The sequence below is a fragment of the Crocodylus porosus genome, unplaced genomic scaffold, assembly GCF_001723895.1.
Source record: "Crocodylus porosus isolate Cpor-Errol unplaced genomic scaffold, CroPor_comp1, whole genome shotgun sequence".
Lineage (NCBI taxonomy): Eukaryota > Metazoa > Chordata > Crocodylia > Crocodylidae > Crocodylus > Crocodylus porosus.
The window spans coordinates 13,003,215-13,023,369 of NW_017728928.1; the positions used below are offsets into that span (position 1 = coordinate 13,003,215).

The following is a 20,155-nucleotide window of genomic DNA, read 5'->3' on the forward strand; positions in this document are numbered from 1 at the left end:
CCAGACTCTGAGATTAGTCATGCCAGTCATACAAAGAAAGAGTCGATGATGGCAGATCAGGTAAATCAGTGCTTTCCGTATTTAATAACTACTTTTGAACATAAAATACCCAGCTTTAAAGAGAAACACATACAACTTTATGCCACTCTAAATAGCTCCCTCCTTCTCCAGAGTTACTGCATCAAAGCAATAGATGAAGGCACCAGGTTGGGAATCACGAGCTCTGGACTCTGACCCGCCAGAGGTTTCCTGGCACAAGCCTTGAACAAGTCACTTAATCTCTTTGTGCCTCAGTCTTCCCAGCTGGGGGGACAATAGTACCGACCTACTTCACAGGGTTATCAGGGCAATTATTCATTAACATGATTATTTACTATTTCTATCACGGTAGCACCTCAGAGCCCTTGGCCTGAGCTAGGGCACCGCTGTGCTAAGTCATTGGACACATACAGAATAAGAGCAGTCTTTGCCCCCAAAGAGCTTACAATCTAAATAATATCCATCAGTGCCTGTAAAGTGCTTTGAAAACCATGGAAGGAAGGTGCAACAGACATGCAAACTATAATTCAATATTAATCATCATCATCAGACTAATTATTAATCGCTATAAGTATGAAGCTCACTCACTTCTCCCTCCATGCCCAGTGCCACCACATTCGTTTTCTTTCACCGCTTCCACTTTTCTTAGAGATGAACGCAGCCTTCCCTGTGACCTCTCTCCTATCTCCCTTCAGTCTCCCTTGCCCTTATAAAGTTTCCCTTTCATGTGCCCTGTTCCCATGCTGTTGGGAAGACCCAGCGTAGAAAAACATCCACCTTTTGTGCAGGTTTGATTCGTTATCTGTGGAGCAGTGACGTTTTGATTGTGGGATGCCACCTGGTGCTTGTCGTTGATCACTGCACCCTTCCAAAGACTCACTAGGAAGGTAGGCCCAGCAGCTGAGTCATCCTGGGTCAGGTGTATCCTGCCCTTCTGGGTGGCATTTTACTAGAAGCTCCAGCCAAAACCTTTAGGTCCATTTCATCACCAGGAGAGAACCCCTGGGGACCTTAGAGAAGGAGGAAATTCTTCTCTCTTTGAACTCCTTTAGCATCATGGCTGAAGAATAAAGGGCCTGCAAAATCCACAAGTTCATACCCCCTCCTGCTGTTTATGTCATCATAACTCTAAGCATCATCTTGGCAACTATCCCAACATTTTACGGGTGTGGACTCCTATTTCTCGTTTGCCTACAATACTCCGTGGGACACTCAACTTTTCATTGTATAAATGTGGGGTAGCTTTTTTTGAATTAAACTCGGTGTAATGGAGAAAAGAGCCTCATGCCTAATGATACCATTTCAGAAACTAAGAACAGGTTTTAAAGCAAGTCATAAGCATCAAACTGGGGTTTGCTTCTTTTTATGTTCATGACCGTTTCATCTCTGGGAGCATTAGATTAATCAGTGAGAGCAGAGACCATTAAACTTGAGGATTTAGTTTCGTGGCAATTTTGTGACTGAAAAGCTGACACTGCTAAGGCCCTGGGCAAGAAGCAGCAAACTTGTGACCAAGACAGGCCTATTGCCCCAGTGAGATGAACTAAGGCTAGAGCAGATTTTTCACAACATTTTCCATCTGCGGAATAGTAGGCCTCTGTTGGGTCAGAGTACTCAGGGAAGGTGTGATTACAGCACTCACTAGCATACCCATGCTAGCATTATCTAGCTAGCATGAGTAACTAACAGTGAAGATGTCACAGCATGGGGTTGAGCAAGAATGAGCACTTGAATACAAACTCTGCAGAGCCTATGTATGGGTACATATTATGGTTGCTAGTGTGGGATAAACCCTCTGCTACTGTGTCTTCCACACAATGGCAAGGATGTTTGCTTCTCCATTGGCGGGATGAAATCGTACAAGTCTCTCACACAAAGTTCTCCCAATGTCCTTTCCCAGTTCTTCACAAACCTGCCTGCTAGCCCAGTTCTGCTCTCCCATATAGTTCTTCCAAAGTATCCTCATCCTCAGCATGGCTTTCCTGTGCGCTGAGTGCCCATCTTGTGGGCAGATGGCCAGTAGGAATGACTACAAAGCTACAAAACTGAACTGGAAGTCAAGTTGCTAAGGGTGGAAGCTTGCTACTGTACGTTGGTTCATTTTGACACCTGGCTTACTTGATGCAGTTAGTTTATTGCGTTAAGCTAAAGATGAATTCAGCCATCCCCTCCTACTGCCTGCTTCAGCAGAGACTTCATGCAAACATCATAGGAGGGGCTTCCATCTTCACCTGTTCCCTTGCTGCTGTTCTGTCTGTTATGCATCTCCTGGTCCTTTAGCAATGCAGGCTCAGAAATGCCAAAGCAGAAACTAAAACTTCTCTGTTAAACTGGATGGATGCTCCCTTTCAATTAGAAGAGGCAATGAGCAAGGATACTTTGCACCTACTTTCCTTCCCCAGTCCAGAAGTCAGAAAGACTACACTTACAATGCTCCTGGACTCCCAGTTTCCATAACCCTGGTATAAGGTTTCCATGACCCCCATTTACACCAGAATAATCATGTGGTAAGTGTGTGATGCCACCAATCTGGGTTGGCACTTACCTTCCACCGTTGCTGTTCTACTTGCCTGCACACTGACATGAAATACAGGGGAGCAGAACTCCTCAGGAACCCCTGAAAACGGCTTGGCCTTTCCTCCCAGGGAAACAGAACATGATTGCTGAATGGGTCATAAGCTACTTTGTTACGTCACTGCAAAACTAGACTGCTGCCATTGCTTTAAATGGAACTCCTCCTGATTTACACTGCAGCCCACTCGTACAAGTGGGAATGGGGAATAAGATATCAGCTCCAACAGTGTCCACCAAGGAAAGGGGGGAGGATGCAGTACCGTTTTGAGATCCTAATGGAACAATGCTTGCAGAGAGCAAACATCAATCACAAGCTAGTGCAGCCCTTTGACTGGTGCCTCAAAAAAGGATCCTAAGGAAATGGACCTTCTCCCATGCCCAAACACACCTCCTAGTCCCAGCTGCCCTTCCCTTATAACCTAACCCACATATTCTCAGAATTATGCAGCAACAAACACATCTTGCATTGGTATCACTATGACATGCCTAGGGCTAGGAGGGGCCTACCTACCCACCCCTGCACACACACCTATGGGCACTGAGTCCTTCTGTAGCCCTGGGTTGTTCTCTGCATTGTGAGAATAACAGATATGCACCACTCCAACCAACCTCTCCTGTTCTAATAGAAAGAGCAGTTCCATCACCCTCAACACCCAACACATAGCAGGAGCAGGGAGCAGAGAGAGCCAAGGGCAGGAGTCAAGAGAATGGGATAGGGGTCTATCTGTTCTTCATTCAAACAGCCATTGTGTTCTGCTGCTCTGGTCCAAAAAGCCACCAACCCCCAGTGAGCGGGGGCTATTACTGATGTGTCCTCTGCAGAAGGGGATCTCAGGTCATGAATAAAGCAACAGTTCTGACAATACCCAACTCACATGCATTACTCTCAACATCCCCTATTGCACCCACTCTGAAGCTTTTCCATGAGCCCCTTGAATACAGCATGAGACTGAATTCTCCCCCCCCCCACCCTCCAAGGCAAGCTGAACACTTCTTCTAGCTGCTGACTCTCCTCAATCACTTCACCACCAATCAGGACTGTCCTTCCCTCTGCCTTGGCCTGCATTTCCCATGGGCCTTTCTGGTCTTTGGTAGGTCCCTAGTCATGACCTGCCTCCCCAGGACCTTTGACTTTTGCCCTGTGGATTGGAGTCTCAGTTCCATTGTTGACCCAGTACCCATACCTTCCCCTGAAAAATCTGGCTGGAAACACAGGGCAGACTGATCAATGTGGGATAGGGAGAGCAGAAGGGGTGGCATTGTATATAGCTCCTGGTTTGCCCCCACTTGGTAAAAATGCCTTAGAAACAAGAAACAAAAGGAGGGACCGAGCCTTTGTCACTGAAACTGCTCCAGAGAAAGGGGCATCTGGAGAATCTGAAGCCTGTCCAGCTGAAACAAATGGAGCCAGCATGGCAGCAGATTGGAAGACAAGATGGAAAAATCCCATAACTATGTATCTCCAAGGGGCTGGCTATTTGTCCCTGCTGTGGCTTTCATTGTAGGCTACCATTTACCTTCCCCAAATCAATGCGTCACATAACAGACAGATGCAAAGGCTAACCATCATGAAGGAAGCCCCCTCAGCCCATAACTGCCCTTCATCTAATCTCTTGCTGAGGCTGTGGAGCTAGGTTATTGCTTGTTTTTGTTTTGCAAGAGGAAGAAAAAGTTGGCAGCTGCCCTGCAGCAATGGGAGGAGGGCACAGGGAGTGGAAGAGACATTTGGAACCTGCCAAAGCGGCAGCAGCCATGTTTAAAGCACTTGTTTTCAAGCTTATATCTTGTGAGTTGGTCCTAGTTAGGACAAGAACCTCTTGCAAGGCGAGAGAGAGGAATGAGCCATTATGAATGTGCACATGCAACCAGGTGAGTGGACTCTTATGGACTGTCACAGCACACTTCAGCAAACCTACAGGTGTACCAGCCTTCCCTGGAAGTGCACCAGTCAATGTGCATTAGCACAGGGTTCTGGCCCATGTGCCCAAGCTTGCCCATTGATGGTTCATCACAAACACCACATTCTGGCCTTCTGAAGTCAACAGCTAAATTTCCTGTGACCCCAAAGGACCTGGGGCGTAGCTCTAGATAGTCGTAACAAGCAGAACTTACCCTTGCAGCATGTCTGCACTCAGATGAGCCAGCGAGATGGTTACTCTACGCTGGGTGATATGGAGATGGGTGAGCACACCAACCAGTCTACACAGGGGTGCACATGCTAATGGAAGGTGCCTTAGGGCATGTGATGGATGGAGACAGGAGAGCCTGCCCAGAAAGCAGCCACACTGCCATGCCCCTACGATAGGCATGCGACAATGTTCTTTCCTTAACCACCACTTGTTCCTGTTGGCACCCTCTTCTCCCAATCCATTCCTCTCAGCCTCTTTCCTTGTTGGGTGATCTTCCAGGCCACAAAGTCATCTCACTGAAGAGAAGTCTCCTCCACGTACCCATTCAATGCCACATGGCAGCCCAGCCAAGAAGTTGGAGTCTCCAACTGCCAAGGAGGGCTGAAGGGAAGAGGAGACAGTGGAGGACATGTGCTGACATCAGTTCCCTCCTACCTTACAACCAGTTCACAGCAGGGAACAGGGAGAAGAGTGGGAAGGGAAACACCCCAACTGTTCTTGGCTACAACACATGGACAGAGGCCTCTGAATTACAGTTACAGTTCATGAACATAACCAGCCTCCTTTCTGCTGTTATCAAGGTGAACATCAACAGTTAGTCCTAGCATAAATATAGGGAAACAGTTCAAAGGGAGGAGGGGTGAGAATTGCAGCTTAAATTTAAAAATAATATATATATATTTTTATATATATATAACAGTATCGCTACATCTGCCATATTTGAGGTGTTAATGCCCACAGATTGGCTGCTCCAGATTTCTTTAGTGTTGGGGAAATGTGTTGGGTAGCTGGCTTTGCCCTCCATCCAGCATGCAGTCCCAGAGAGGGCAGAGTCTCGTCAGACTGCCAGAGGTCCCATCATGCATTGCATATCCTCATCATCTTCCTGGTTGATGCTGCTGGTGGACAGATGGTGTCTTGGGACTCGCCGGCAGGTCAGGGCGTTGTCATCGGACGCCTCAACACCTGTGGTTACAAGACATATGAGGATAGCCACTGTCAACAGAGAGCACGGTGTTTTAGAGCTACCTCTTGGTATATTAAATCTGAGCACAGGTGCCCATGTAGATTGAAATGCATGGGGCAGCAGCAGAGAGATGCACAGTTAGTTCTGCCCAGTTGCAAGCAGCTGGTGTTTGGAGTCTTTTATTAAACCACACTGGGACCAGTCTCCTTTCTGGGTTCTATTTTATCCAGACCCCTAAATGTCAACAGGCAAGAGACGGGGCTTCATGTGAGCTCACAGACAGGGCAACCCAACTTCAACTGAAACAGCATGAGCTTACAATCTTATATGTCCCAGAGTCAATTCCAAGCTCCATGGGGCAAACCAAACCGACTTCCTTCTAATTGGCTTCCACTGTACAAAAAAGAAATGACCCCAGCAAAAGCACGGCTAGTTTCAATAGGACAGGTCCTGCACAGCAACAGCTCCAGGGCTGCTTGACACTGAAGTGACAGGGAGTCACTAGTGCTCTATCCAGCTGAAATGTGACAGCGGCAGGAAAGATCCCTTCTGTCTCTTAATGACTTGGCTTCCAAATGGAGCCTGCAGCTGTACGCAAATTTAAAAAAAAAAAATCCAAACGATCCCCTAGAGATGAGCAGGGATTTTCACTTAGCACAGGAAGTGGGTGTGTTAATTTGGGCCCGAGGTGTTACACTTTTGCCCAGGAAATGTACAAAGCTTTTCTTGCCTGCAGCACAGTGCTAAATGAGATGCTTAACTCCAGTGAGCTTGCATTGGGATTCAGAATCCCTGCAGGAGTCTGTTCCAGAACCACAGTGATGCTACCCCTACCTCTAGCCCCCACAGTATGAAAGAAGAAAGAAACTTCCAACAAGGGGGAATCTCCTTTTTCTTACCCTATAAGACCTGGAGTTTTGTTTGGCAGCTGCAGATGTTGCTGACATGTAACAAATAATTGGGGGGGATGCACTGAAACAACAATGTTTCTGGCACATGGCTGTGCTACTGGCATCCCATGTTGACAGCACTCCCAAAGGCAACCAAGGAAAAGCACTGTCAGGATGTCAAGTGAGATTATTTTCTGGCTCTTTGCAAGGCCACTGCAAGTGCTCGGCCAAATTAATCCTTGGTCTAACCCCGCTGACAGCCAAGAAATTATATTGGGGATGACTCTAGCCTGCCAACTGCTTTATCCTTCGCTTGCTGCTGGGAAACTTAAGAAGGAACCAGGGCCCAGCATTTCCCCCATCACTATGCACACGCCATAGGGAGGACTCAAGTTGAGCTTCATTCTGCCCAGGACGTGGTATAACACAAAGAACTAAAGGCCTAGACACAGCACATTTACTCCATATTAAAAAAAGGAATGGACACACTACATAAACCCCTATACCAACATAGCTTATGAGAAGTCAGTATAGAATGACGGGTACTTCTAGCAGCAAATCTACACTAGCATGAGTGCCACATTTCCAAAGCACTGCAAACAGCTACAGGAGAGGAATGGCTTACAAACTCACATGAACTACTCAGAAATGGGGTCTAGACTGAGCCCCAGGGGGCCTGGATTAAAATTTCTTCCTACTATATGACTAAGTCTCTGTCAGCTTGATCCTGCTTGCAACAAGACCTATAGCGAGACTTCTGCAGCACCTGATTGGGCCCTGCAACTTGTCTGTGTTTGGTGATAACTATGTTTCTTTGGTCTACTTGGATCATAAGATCTTTGTCCAGGTATCATGCCTCTCTGCTTACACAGGGTCTAGCATGAAACAGCCTGGAATTTGGTTGGGGTATCTGATCACTGCTGCAATACAAATAATAAAATAGAAAGGGTTAACATCAACATGGAAACGTCCTCTTTTGGACTGGCTAGGCCCAAAGCGGCCAAACCAAGCCTGAACAAGATATCTCTAGATAGGAACTATTTTCTTGAAGCACTCCAATATGAGTCCCAGAATCTCCTTTCTGGGAGTTTAGGGGTAATTTATTTTCTTTATTCTCTTGAGATTTTTTTAGCAAAGGAGAGGGGCAAGAACTGTACTAGGACTGGTGCTGCTTTTTCCTTGGCGTGTGGAGTGTTAGCAGATGTGGATTGTTAGTCCACCCGAACATAACAGCCCACTGGACTGGTGTGATTAAAGCACACTAATTTAAGCCATCAGCCCACCATGGAATAAGATGGCCAGATCATACCCAGCCACCCCTGACACTTCAACCTGAGTGACCAAGTGTCCATTTATGGCTGGGCAGATTGAGAGCAGCCTTTGGCATGATCCCTGGGCAGGACCTTGACACTGGCCCTCCAGAACTATAGCAAGACACTAAATCCTTTGCTACTGGACGCCAAGCAGATATGGGCACAACTCATTTCAGCATGTAGAGTTTGTCTTTATACAACAAGTGGCAGATGCAGGTGGGAGGTCCAGTTTGAAAGCAAGTCTAAACATAATACAATCTATGTCTTTTAGGAAAGATCCAACAGATTCTTCACTGCTTGTTATAACTTACACCAGTTTCAAGTGGGTGTAATCAGCTACTACTCTGGTCCTGTGATGTTCAACACCCATATACATTGGGGTAAAGCATGGCATGCAGTGCAGAACAATGAAGAGTCAGGGAGGCTGAGTTTTGAATTCCTCTTTGCCGTTACTGAGGGGGTGCTCTTGACATGGGACAAGGTTTTCCCCTTCCCCCTCCCCCTCACTTTAGTTATGAAATGGGGTGATTCAACTCATCCAAAGACATCTTTAAAAAAATGTAAAAACATAAACAGTAGAACCAGAGTGAGATTCATTCAGACTTTGCGGATGTCATACCTATTCGTCAATGTTAATAGGGCAGGACTCCGGAACAACAGCTGTTCAGCAGAAAAAAACCAAAAGCAAATGGTGAACAAGAGAGAAGACACCACACGCACACAAAAGAAAAACAGCAAGACAAGAGGTTTGCTAGGCTGAGACCTGTTTTGCTACTGTAGAAGCCTCTTAGTACTAAGGCCAATGTGCCCTGACTATATTAACTCAAGGCCATGCTGCTCCAGCTCTGATGGGACCCTCAGAGAGGTTGGTGAAGGAAATAAATGAAACCCAAGTTGGCTACCCAAAATATCTGGGTAGAAGGGATGGAGGCTTGATTAAACACAACTCTGGTGATGTTCTCTAGAGACCATCCAAGCTGCCTTTGGTCAAGGGAATGAATGTTACCCAACTTGGCTACCTAACTGGGCAGAAGGGTTTATACAGAGTTCTGTACTTCACACCCTGCCATTAATGCAACAAGCTTGGAAAACACAGCTCTAAAAACTCATACATTCTGGCTCAGCAGTCGTATTTGAGTCACCAGAAGCTGAATGGTACATTTCAAACCCCTCAAGAGCACCTGAAGATACAAGACTTGAGGAATGGGACTGAAGAGCTCTCTTCTAAGAGGCAGGCTTTTATAAAGGGTTGCCCAGATTCCTTCTCTTCCCCCGCAAACTCCCTTTTAACCCATTAGTTCAGCACTGCTCTCTTATGAACCTCACACCAGTCACCCCGGCTGCCAAAGAGGAGACAGATCAACAAAAGTTTACCCAGCTTGACCCACCCCTGGCTTGGAGCTGCATAGATGTGGCTGCTCTATGAACCCACCTTCTGCAGAACCCACAGGCCCTGGTTTTTCACCACATTGATTTCAATGGGGGTTCTTCTCAATTTAATAAAGTGTAAGCAGGAACAGAAGGAGTTCACACACCAGTCTCTCTGTTGGGGGCCTTCTGGGCTGAGGTGTGGAGATCAAGAGGGCCAAGGATTTTGAAAGAAGCCAAACAGGGAAGCACAAATTCCACTGACTTTTAGTGGGAGTTCAGCACCTAATACCCATAGCCCTCTCTGGAGACACAAGCCCTCAAAGCACCTGTGAGCCTGTATTTACATTCTTTCATTGCATTGCCCTGGGAAGATACCCAATCTGGATTGCCCTGAGGGTTTTATTGTCCTCATAGCACATGACCCCAGCCCCAAGTATCTATATTTGTCACCTGGATGTGTGAGACAATACATGGCCAGTCAGAACAGGACACAGTATAACAATACTTTCATGGTGCTAATTTGGGCTGGTTTCATTATGACCCTTAACGACAGCAAAGATCAAACATGACTCAGTTAAAGGGGCTTTGGGTTTTCCATGAAAGAGGTCTCTATTTTTCAGGGTTTGTGTCTCCAGGATAAAATATGGATCCACAGTGGATCTAAAGCTGAAAAGCGGAGCTAGATAATCCTGTAGCTGCATGCTTATCACCTGCCCCATTTATCATGGTGCTTCACATAGGCTTCTACCTTGCTTTTACAGCATCTAAGGACTGCACATGGAGAATGCTGTGAAGAGCAGCTACTTAAGAAGCAGCACTGGGGTTTGGGGCCACGATTCAGCAAAGCATTTCAGCACATGCTTAAACAGCATGTGCTTAAGTCCCCAGTGACTACAATGGGATTTAGCTGGTATTTTAGGGCTTTGTTGGGTTGGCACTTTAGAACCCAGGAAGCAAGTGCACGGTTTCAGCCTACCATAGCACACCCAGCCAGACCACAGCAGAGAAGAGGAGGATCACTAGTTATTTTACAAGCAAAAGTCATCCAACAAAAGCTACGTGAAGAGCATGGGAACAGCAGGCTGAAGTTAACCAGTTTGTGGCAGCCTACCATATCTTCCTGCATACAAAATGGACCTCTCCCGCATTCAGCTGCTGGAAATTGGGGTGTGCAATATAACGAAGGAAATATGATAATAGGAGTTCCAGCCTTTGCCCAGGAGAAAGCAAAAGTAAAGTTGGACATATGGCCAGGGCGAAAAACCAGGAGCACCTGGGACTCCCCAGCTGCTGACTGTGGACCCTTTCTCTTTTCCCCTCTTCCCAGCAGAGGCTCATGCTGCAGAAGCTGCTACACAGTTACTTACTGCTACTTACCGGCATTTTCAAAGCAAGATCTTTTTTTCTTCATTCTGCCTTTCAAAAACAAGCCACGTCTCTCACTGGGGGGCATGTCATATGCAAGAATATACGGTATTTCTTCCAGACCTTAATAAAGGCTAAGCAGTCAAGTGCTCCTAGACTGGATTGTTTGTACGACGTATTATAGTAACTGAGCTCAGGTTCTGCTTTCCTTCAGGCTGTTAATCTGCCACTTTATTTGCTAATAGCCCTCCAATGCCTTCCCACAATTCCCCTCCCTGCAAGGCCTGAAGGACAGGCAAGCTCTCCTGTAATCGACAGAAAAAGGGTTCTATAGTGACTCGGTTTACTGTAGCCCAAAGGATTATGGGAAATGCAACACACAGGTAAATTCCCATTGGGACATAGCTTTCATCCGGGCTCAGCTAACTCTGGTGCTCAACCAGAGGTGCTTATCATCTGAGTTAATTCTGCAGTGAAGACCTACCCTAAATATCTTGCTATGGCACACAGCTAGAACCAGCTTTTATACAAAATATGATTTCATCAGGCAGAAACAGATTCTTTCATTTCAATAGGTTTTTCATCAGCTGAAGAGTTGGCAAATGATCCCAGTGGTGATGGACAATTAACAAGACTAGACAACTTACTAAAAGCATAACTCGTGTTATTGCTAAGGTGCCTGTATGCAGAGACCTGGATTATTTAGAAGGGCCCTTGGAAAGAACAGAAGGCGATCCCACAGGGAGGCTTCATACAGGTTGTCCCCGGGAGAGCTGTCCATACATTTCTCCCCCCAACATGTAATAAAATATTTAGGGCCTGATTCAAAACACAATGAAGCCAGTAGGAATCATCCTACTAACTTCAAAAGGCTTTGGATTAACTAGTTCTTCAAAGAGAGGCCACAATAAGATGTAACCATTTGAAATAGGCTCAGAATCCTGCAGTTCACATCACTAAAACAACCAAGACTCTTGCCCGACTATGGATCATCTACATGCTCAGAATAATCTCATCGTGTTTGTTTAAATCTACAAGTTTAAAAAAGAAATATACACTATATTCCACTGCATCTACCTTCTCTGCCTTCTGCCTTTTCCAAGGATGCTCTTACTTGATTCAAAACTAAAGAGACATCATCGTGGAAATGAAAGGGGTGACTGTGCTTTGAGATCTCATTCACAAGGGGAGTCACTTGTCATAGAAAACGTTGTGGTTTATTGTGACACATCTGGCCAAAGATTCAGCAAAAATTCAGCAGAAAACAAATTACTGGGTCCACCCCTTTTAAAAAAAAATATATATATATATTTGATGCTATTTAAAAAAAGACAGGTCAGTCTTGCACGCTCTGTAGCTCTGCTTGGGTAAAGGTTTAAATTTGTAAGAACTGAGAGGAACTTATGCAAGCACGCGATGCCTGGAGTGGAAAGCTCTTGATTTCTTGTGAAAACCCCACACTTTTTTTTAAATCACAAAGCCTACAATGGTCACAAACAGAGCCTCAGGCAGCTCAAAAGCAATGTAGTCACCACTTTCAGTCCGCTATGTTAGTTTGATGCTATCAGAGTGGCCCACGCAATTTTCCTGAAATCACTTTATTCTCTTGCACATTAGGTGGTGTGTGGGAGCTTCAGGTGGGCAGGGGAAGTGTGCAGATTTGCTCACCTTTTGAACAGGCAGGCTGTCCTGCCATACGCACAAATTTGCTGTAGATATCTACCCAGGATCTCTAGATCTTTATCTGTGCATGTGGCATTCAAACTTTGCAAGATGTAAACCCATTTAAAAAAGAAAAAAAGAAAAACATGGAGCATTTGTTGACTGAACTGTCTTTCAGATCTGGTTTGTTGCAAAGCAAGTGAACTTGATACAGCTGACACAGCAAGATTAACTGTACAGCTATGCTTCTGCTGCAGTGGCATGAGCTAGAGAAGCCAGGTCCACACTACAAAACTTTGCCAACTTAATTATGTCTGGCAAAGATCATACCCCTATGCTGATGAAGCTAGGTCAGCAAACCTCTGGGTTTGGTCCCAGTGACACTGGCAGAATAATGCTTTGACTTACATAGGCCATAGACATGCATGCTGTTTGAAGTGCTCCAAATGGCCAAAATTCATGCCTGAAAAGGTGCTTCAAAAATAGCTGCAGGGCTTTAAAAATACCCCTACAAACATCTCTGAACCACTTCCCAAAACATTTACACCCTCCAGCATCCCACAATGCTCCATTCCCCTCCTCAGGGGAATAGTGGGGCAGACACCAGACAGCCAATTACTGCTCTCCTGCCTCTGTGTCCCTTTTTGAAGTACTTTCAGGGAGGGGCAGGGAAGATACATCTGCACAGCACTGAAGCATGCCAAATTTGTAATGTTCGGGCATCTGGAGCAGTTCAAATGAATGTTTGTCCATGCCCATAGCTAGGGTGGCATTGCTGTAGTAGCAGAGACTGTAGTGCAGACATACCCACAGAAGAAGCAGCTTGAGGTATGGCAATGACGTCTCACAACAGGAGGGGCATTACAAGGAATACATACTGCAAGCGATAAAGAAACAAGACGTTCCTCTCATTGTCTCCACCTTTCTTCTGGTGCATCAGGCTAGACACGAACACATATGGGCCAGATTCTCAGCTCGGGACACACTGATGCCAGTGGAAGTAAGTAGATCATCAACAGCTGAGGATCCAGCCTCTTCACTCTACTGCATGTTTCCTCCCCTTCTTGGATGATATCCCAACCTTTTTTCAATAAGAGCTTGACTGAACAGTCACAGCCATCAATCGGAGTCTTCTCGTTGCTGCAGCGGGGACTGAGTGAGACTCTAGGTCTAACCATGACTTGTCCTCCAGCTACTTCAATGTGTATCACGTACTTCATGATCTGTCATGTAATTTCCTTTCCCTGGCCTGACCCAACTTTCATTCCAATATTCTTTACTCGTCTCTAGTTATCTGGGTTCCCATTCACTGCACCAATCCTCAGACTCGATTTTCTGAGCTGACTATTCACTCTGGGAGTGCTTTTGAGAGGAAGTCCACAAAGCAACACATAAATAAGGAAGGAGAGGAGGGAATAAATGACTGACTGTGGAATATAAACCACCACCTATCCCACAGTAAACTAGCTGGCTTCCATAAAGACCCTTACAGAGCAGGAATGGATTCACCTGAGCGGAGGAAGAAGTGGGGCGCGGGCTGCATACAGACACTGAAAAGAAGATCGGGTCATGCAGAGAGCTGCTGCCACTACGGGTTCCATAGACAGTGTACGGCCTGTGGGAAGCAGCGGGGACTCGGCGTGTCCATGGATAGGCAGCCTGGAGGTGCTGTGCTCCATTTTGCTTTGTGTAGGTGCTTCCCTGTTTCCGCAAACCAAGGTAAATAAAGCATATCCTACTCTAAAGCACAAAATGGGACTGAGCTCAGACACCGCAAGCCCACAGCATGGCTAGGAGACCCATGCCACACTATGCATCATGCACAAGGTTGAAGACAGCTTTATTTTATGAGCTCAGAAGCAGCAAAGATACCAGACAGACTGCTGGCCAGAGGCTGGAAACACACCAGACCCATTAAACATTTGTTTTATTCCACATGGGCTCCTGAGATGTTCCCTTTGTTTGCACCGTTATGCTGACCAAGAGCTATGAACTCAGGGGCATCGCCTCACATGCACATGCGTGTTACCACTGAAAGCAGTAGCTCTACATCTAGAACTGGGCAGAACATGGCCCTTTGCACCTTCCTTATCTGCCACAATGGGGCTGACTTATTAATAAAGATTCTGATTAAGGAAAGGTATAACCACTGCGGGGAGGTTTAAAACAACCTGATCATTGAACATTGAAATGGACCCACTGCTATGATTAAAAAGTCATGGAGCTTGGAGGCCTGTGGCTCTGGGTTTTTATATAGTTGTGGATAAGTAGACGCACAGCCTGCATGGCTGAAACCTTGAGTATGCTGCCCCAAGAAAAAGGTGGAAAGGGGAATTCCCATGGCTGCACTTCCATAGCAAGAGCCAGTATCATCCCAGCCTCTTCATAAATTTCCCCAAGTGGAATAAATTATACCAAAACAGGACGGCTGTGAAAGGAGAGGAGGCAGTGGAAGAAGCATTAACATCATTTTGGGAGTGGAGGGATAAGAAAGGATTCCCCCTAGCCCCCAAAACCATTATGAAAACCAGAGCCCCTGGAAGACAACAGGGAGGGTTTTCAAATAGCTCAGGCCTAGAGCCCTCAAGGAGCTGCTGGGTCTACAGATCTGGAGTTTGCCACTGATTCTGCAGAAGGGGAACAGGTAGCAGTGGGGTGCAGGGGTTGCTTTAAGCATGGCCACAAATGTACTGATATTGCGCCAGAATCAGCCCACTGGCATCAAGTGTTCGATTTGAGCCTCTGCAGGGATCAAACCCTCTTACTCTTTGCACCCTTGCCAAACTGAGAATTCTGCCTGGCCCTCAGCTTGACCTAAGGAAGCCATTCCCCCAAACAGGAAAGAGCATGCGGCAGTCCTGATCCTTCAGTCCTCAAGTCCGCTCCCAGCCTGATGCACAAACGGCTCATTGATCCATTTGTGACCATTCAGCAACCCGGGGCATGGAGAGGACACAAGCATGGGTTAAGAAAACTGTGTTGGCACAGAGTGAACATGAACTTTCACGCAGATGGTGTCCAGTGAAAACAAACTCAACAGAGGAAAGAAAGACAGAGAGAGAAAGAGACCGATAGTTGGTTAACAGAAATGTGGAGAGAAGAAATGGATAAAGAAAGAAAGAATAGGAAAGAGGGGTGGGTCATTAGGGTGGCTGGCTGGAGTATTAAAAGCAGCAATGACTAGACTATCCCACCACTAACAGCTGTCTTGTAGTTGGTGCTTTATGAAACACTGATGCTTACATCAAAAAAATGGAGACACTTAGGCAACTTCATGGTACAACCAGGCTCCTGGTTGTACCACGAAGTTGCCAAGTGGCTACTGTTTTTCTTTAAGTGGGAGAAGGCCTACTATAATTTCATTCTCTCTTCCTTGGCAAAGTCTGAAGGCTACTGGTTGTGGCAAACTGTGCAAGCCAAATGCTTTGCTGATGAGATTCAGTGTCTACCTCTGCCGGAGTTGAGAGAGTTATGCAGAGTTACGTCAGCAGAACACCCTGTCCTGCATTTCCAAGCCTGCCTAAACGAAGCGTACGTTCTAACGTACACCTGCAGACCTACTGCTTCAGCTCAAGGGCTCTCTAGACTACCCAAAGCCACTGTGTTGACAGGAGAACTAGGAACACCACAGCAGACCACTATGAGTTGGAACATGGTTTATATCAGAGTGCATACAAGACTGCATCATGTTTGAACCACGTTCCAACTTGCAGGACTGTAGCATGGTTCAGAAATGTGGAAATAGCTGATTCCTGCCCTGATATAAGCTCAGATCTTTTTTCTAACTGTGCTGGAAGCTGGGGTGTTGCAAAATGTTGGCTCTTGGTAGGCAAGAGGACTCGAATACAATCCTGGCCAATAACAAAAAACAATCTCCATAACTCTCCTTTATAAACTAGGAAAGCTCTGTAGGACAACCCACCATGAGAGCTTTGTTCCTCACTCATGCTCAACCAACACTGACTAGACATGAAGAAAAGCAACAGCTCCCTCAGACCCTTTTTCCACTCTGCCTCCAAAGAGTTCGATCCTGCAATATATCCCAAAGTAGCTTTTTGTACCCTTTTTCCTACGGACATAACACAGAAAGTTTTGAAACAGTGAGGAAATGGAGGCCCCTGATCATCTGCTCCATCCAGCTCTGACCCACTAAGTCATACTGGGCTACAGACGCAACTCTCTATTCTGTCCCTTGGCCTGACGGGTCTGTAGCTTGCTCTGCTCATGAGGCGGCACTTGATTTTGGTGAAGGGTTCACATAGCAAGCAACAAGGGATAAGGTCTACTGGACACACTGGCTCAAAGAGGTATATCATTCATTTCCAGTCACCACCCTCCATAACAAGAGTCTGAGCCCTGCACGCCTGCTCTGCTCTGTCCTAGTAGCCCTGAGGCCAGATGGTGCTTCTGTGGGGGACTGCTTTGAACACTGGAGCTAAACACCTTTTGCCTGTTTTCTGGTGACCCTCTGCTCCTAGTGACGCTCGCATCTGTCGTTCAGGCCGCTGTGGGGCAAGTGATGGAGGTTCAAAAGCAGGGAGGGTGGAGGTGGGGGAGAGTGGAAATCACACCCCCAGCCCAAGTTCATGTTCAGCAGACTGCCACTCACCAGGTAAGCAGGCCTCAGAGCACAGCTTATTGTCCAGAGCTTTCACGCTTGCGATGCCAATGTCATTGTTATTGTCACACTCCATACCTAGGTAAGCGCCTGTCCTCTGGCCTGTAACGGAGTTAACGCAGTTAGAGAGGCGACTGGGTTTTGGGGGAGGGTTCCCACTTTGATTTATTTTTTTTTCCCTTTTAAAATAAAAGTTATACATGGAAGAGACAAAAATATAGAAAAATTATGTATCTAAAAATAACAACGGTAACTGAATGGGTAAAGAGTGGACAATAAGGAGTCAGATCATTGCTGCGTGCGTGTGTGTTTCATGCCATCCTACTCTGTTTTTTCCAACTGTCTCTTTTCTTGAGCTGTGACTTTTCTGTCAGTGAGGAGGGCCATGGAACACAGGAAGGTACTTCAGACAATTACCCACAAGAGCAATACATATGCAGGTAAAAAAAAAAAAAAGGCAGAGAAAAAGAGTAGGCTGGAAAAGCTAAAGAAAGCAGCTAATAGGATTACCCCTTGTCCATGCATCAGGTTGCCTCTGGTTTGTATCCGAGGGATTTATGACGGGGGCATGTGGCTTTGGAAAACAACGGTGCGTATAGCAAAACCCACCAATTCTTGCTTTGCTCATCGGAAGAACAGATAGTCAACTGCCACCCTTTTGGAGGAGGCACAGTGCCAGCCACCACCCCTCGCTTTGCAGTACAGAGCTGATAGCCAAGACGGTGCTGGGTAGAAGTGGCAAACCTAACTAAGCTGACACAATAAGCTACAGTCAAGCATTGCCAAATGCTACTCAATTTTTTTTTTTTAGTGGCAAGTAAAATTCACTTTTACAAGGTAAGAATGACCAAGTGAATCTAGATTTGATCCTTGTCTCTTTGGGCACCTATACACGTGCAGAGAGGCTGCCTGGATGTGCTGGTCTTACAACACACCGGAGCAGACTCGATTAATCGAGTCTGCTGGAGCGCAATAATTACTGCGTTCCAGCAGACGCCAGTCACGGGCATCAGCATCCCCACGCTGACAAATGGTGGGGGGGCACTTTGACCAAAAGCACCCATACCGCCATCTTTCAACGTGGCGATGCTGATACATGTGATGCTCTGGGTACTTTAATTAGAGTGGCTCTCGGAACTGTTCTAATTAAAGCCCCCCCAAACCCCCTCCCCCCGTACCTCCCAGAGCATGTCTATAAATGCCCTTTGGCATATTCTTAAGCACACACAAGTCAACTTACAACAGATGTTCCCAATTCACACTCATGCTGGAGACCCATCCAAAGCAGAGAAGCCAGCAGGTGCATCTCCATTAACTTTTTGGGGTATGTCTACACTGCACAACATAGTGAAGTGTAGAGACACCACAGCTAGCTCTTGCACAAACCTCTGCACTAACATGACTATGGATAGGTCTAACCAGCTTCTACAGAGCTGCCAAGGACACTGAGGAGAGACCCTGCCCCAAGCCACCCCAGATCCCACTCCACACACACCAAAGCTGGAAGTGAGGTAGTAAAGTCACCCTGACAGCGTTCCCCTCTGCTTCCAACCTCAGGCACTCAGGAGGCAGACATGGAGAGCAGAGATGATGGGCACCGCTGAGGATGACTTCCCTGCCTCACTTCTAGCTCTGGCATATGCAAAGGAGGTGCGGGTAGGCAGAGGGATGAGCTCAGTCACACTCTCAGAAGCACTGTGGGAGCACTACAGGCACACTGTATATTGCTTCTACTCTGAATTGCACAGTGTAAACACATCCAACAGTTTTCTAAATAAGAAGGACATCAGCTCTTTTGTACCTGAAGTGGAAAATTTTCATAGCCGACTTATTGACTGGTGTCTGAAGTGACCGGATTATCATTCAACTAAGCTACAATTATTAGCATGAATGAACAAAAGCATTTTGTGGAGCCAAATCTCTGATGGCTTTATAACCATGTTCCTTTATTTGCTGATCCTCAAATTTCAGCAACTTATAACGAGCCTCCTTGTCATCAGGGCAAGTTAGAATGATTTTATGACAAAGAAACAAACAGTGGAGCTCAGGATCCATTATTATTCACGCTTGGTAATATCACATCACCGGGGGAAAATATTTTTGCAACTTCATTTGGAGGGGGTGTTAGGTTTTTGCTAACCAGAGACAGGCAAACATGGAAAGGGAGGAAAAAAGGTGTTCGTCTGTGCCTCATTAACTATCCCAATGAAATCAGTGGAAGTTTGGCCATTGAGTTCAATGGGAACAGACTGAGGCATTGGACTAAGTCATCCTTTTCAGCACCTTTTTTTTTTCCAGAGGGCAGAGAAATCCAAAACGTAAGTCTGCTGACTCACTAAAGCGCACTATGGAAAATGAAACACATCGAGGGGATAGTTTTGTGTCCCCTGACTAAAGGAAAAAAGAAAGAAAGGACCCAATGCAGACAATCACATTGACAGGAAAGATTTTCAAAGCCACAAACAAGAGGGATTTTCGTTGGGAACTGAGCGGCTCAAGAGTCGTGTTTTTGAAAATGCCTCCCTTAAATAAAAATAAGGATTTAAAAAAAAAGGACTGTAAAATCCCGACATACTGCAGATGTAGTACGAGTCAAGGAACCTCTCTTCAGAGACCGTCCAATCCCCAGTTCCAATGGCGACATAGGGATTTCCAACGTGGACCTCTCTTGACAAAGGGAGGCACGTTGGTTTGGCTGCTCGGAGGGCTGCGTATGAGGTAAGCATGCACGCCCACGGGATCTCTACCCGTGCAGCCAGCGCTAAAGCATAAAGCTATGGCCTGAGGTAAAGGAGGGAGGAAAGTGGGAGGAAAAGGGAGAGAGGATGTCTGCTGACCCATGAGGATGGTTTCTGGGGCAGGAGGGCCCAGGTCTTTTCTGGCTATAGCTGGTCTCTTAGGACACCTCCAGAACACTGGATGCTCCAGCCAACTCCTTGCTCCTTATAGCGGTGGCCACTAAAGGAAGTTGGGATGAAACCCCAAAATGTGCTGAATGCCACTGAAGCATATAAAGCTGCACTGGGCCCAGTTATTTTGCTAGAAGGGTGGAGATGAATTTCACCCAGTACAGAGGGTCAATTGAGGCCTGCTCCTTTTTTTTGAGGGCTTGCCTGGTACCTAGGTCTCATGCTGGTCTTCTGGATGGGAGTGGATTTCAATTCAGAAAGACTCTGAGGAGCTCCCTTCCTGCGCAGGGTACCAGGAAGCAGTATTTCAGAGCTGCC

At 46.4% G+C, this 20,155-nt stretch overlaps 1 protein-coding gene across 4 annotated transcripts in view; it reads right to left on the reverse strand.

The window, feature by feature from the left end:
• Nucleotides 1-56: 56 nt before the first annotated feature.
• Nucleotides 57-20,155, reverse strand: part of RNF157 (ring finger protein 157) — a 77,456-nt gene continuing 57,357 nt past the window's right edge. The window contains exons 18-20 of one of the 4 annotated variants that reach the window (XM_019542638.1): nucleotides 16,920-17,030; nucleotides 8,532-8,572; nucleotides 5,621-5,708 (exon numbers count right to left, since the gene is read on the reverse strand). In XM_019542638.1, coding sequence (XP_019398183.1) covers nucleotides 8,532-8,572; nucleotides 16,920-17,030 — 152 coding nt within the window. In that variant the 3' untranslated portion in view covers nucleotides 5,621-5,708. Of the gene's footprint in view, nucleotides 5,709-8,531; nucleotides 8,573-16,919; nucleotides 17,031-20,155 lie in introns of all 4 variants that reach the window. The other 3 variants (XM_019542637.1, XM_019542640.1, XM_019542639.1) reach the window with 3 other exon arrangements.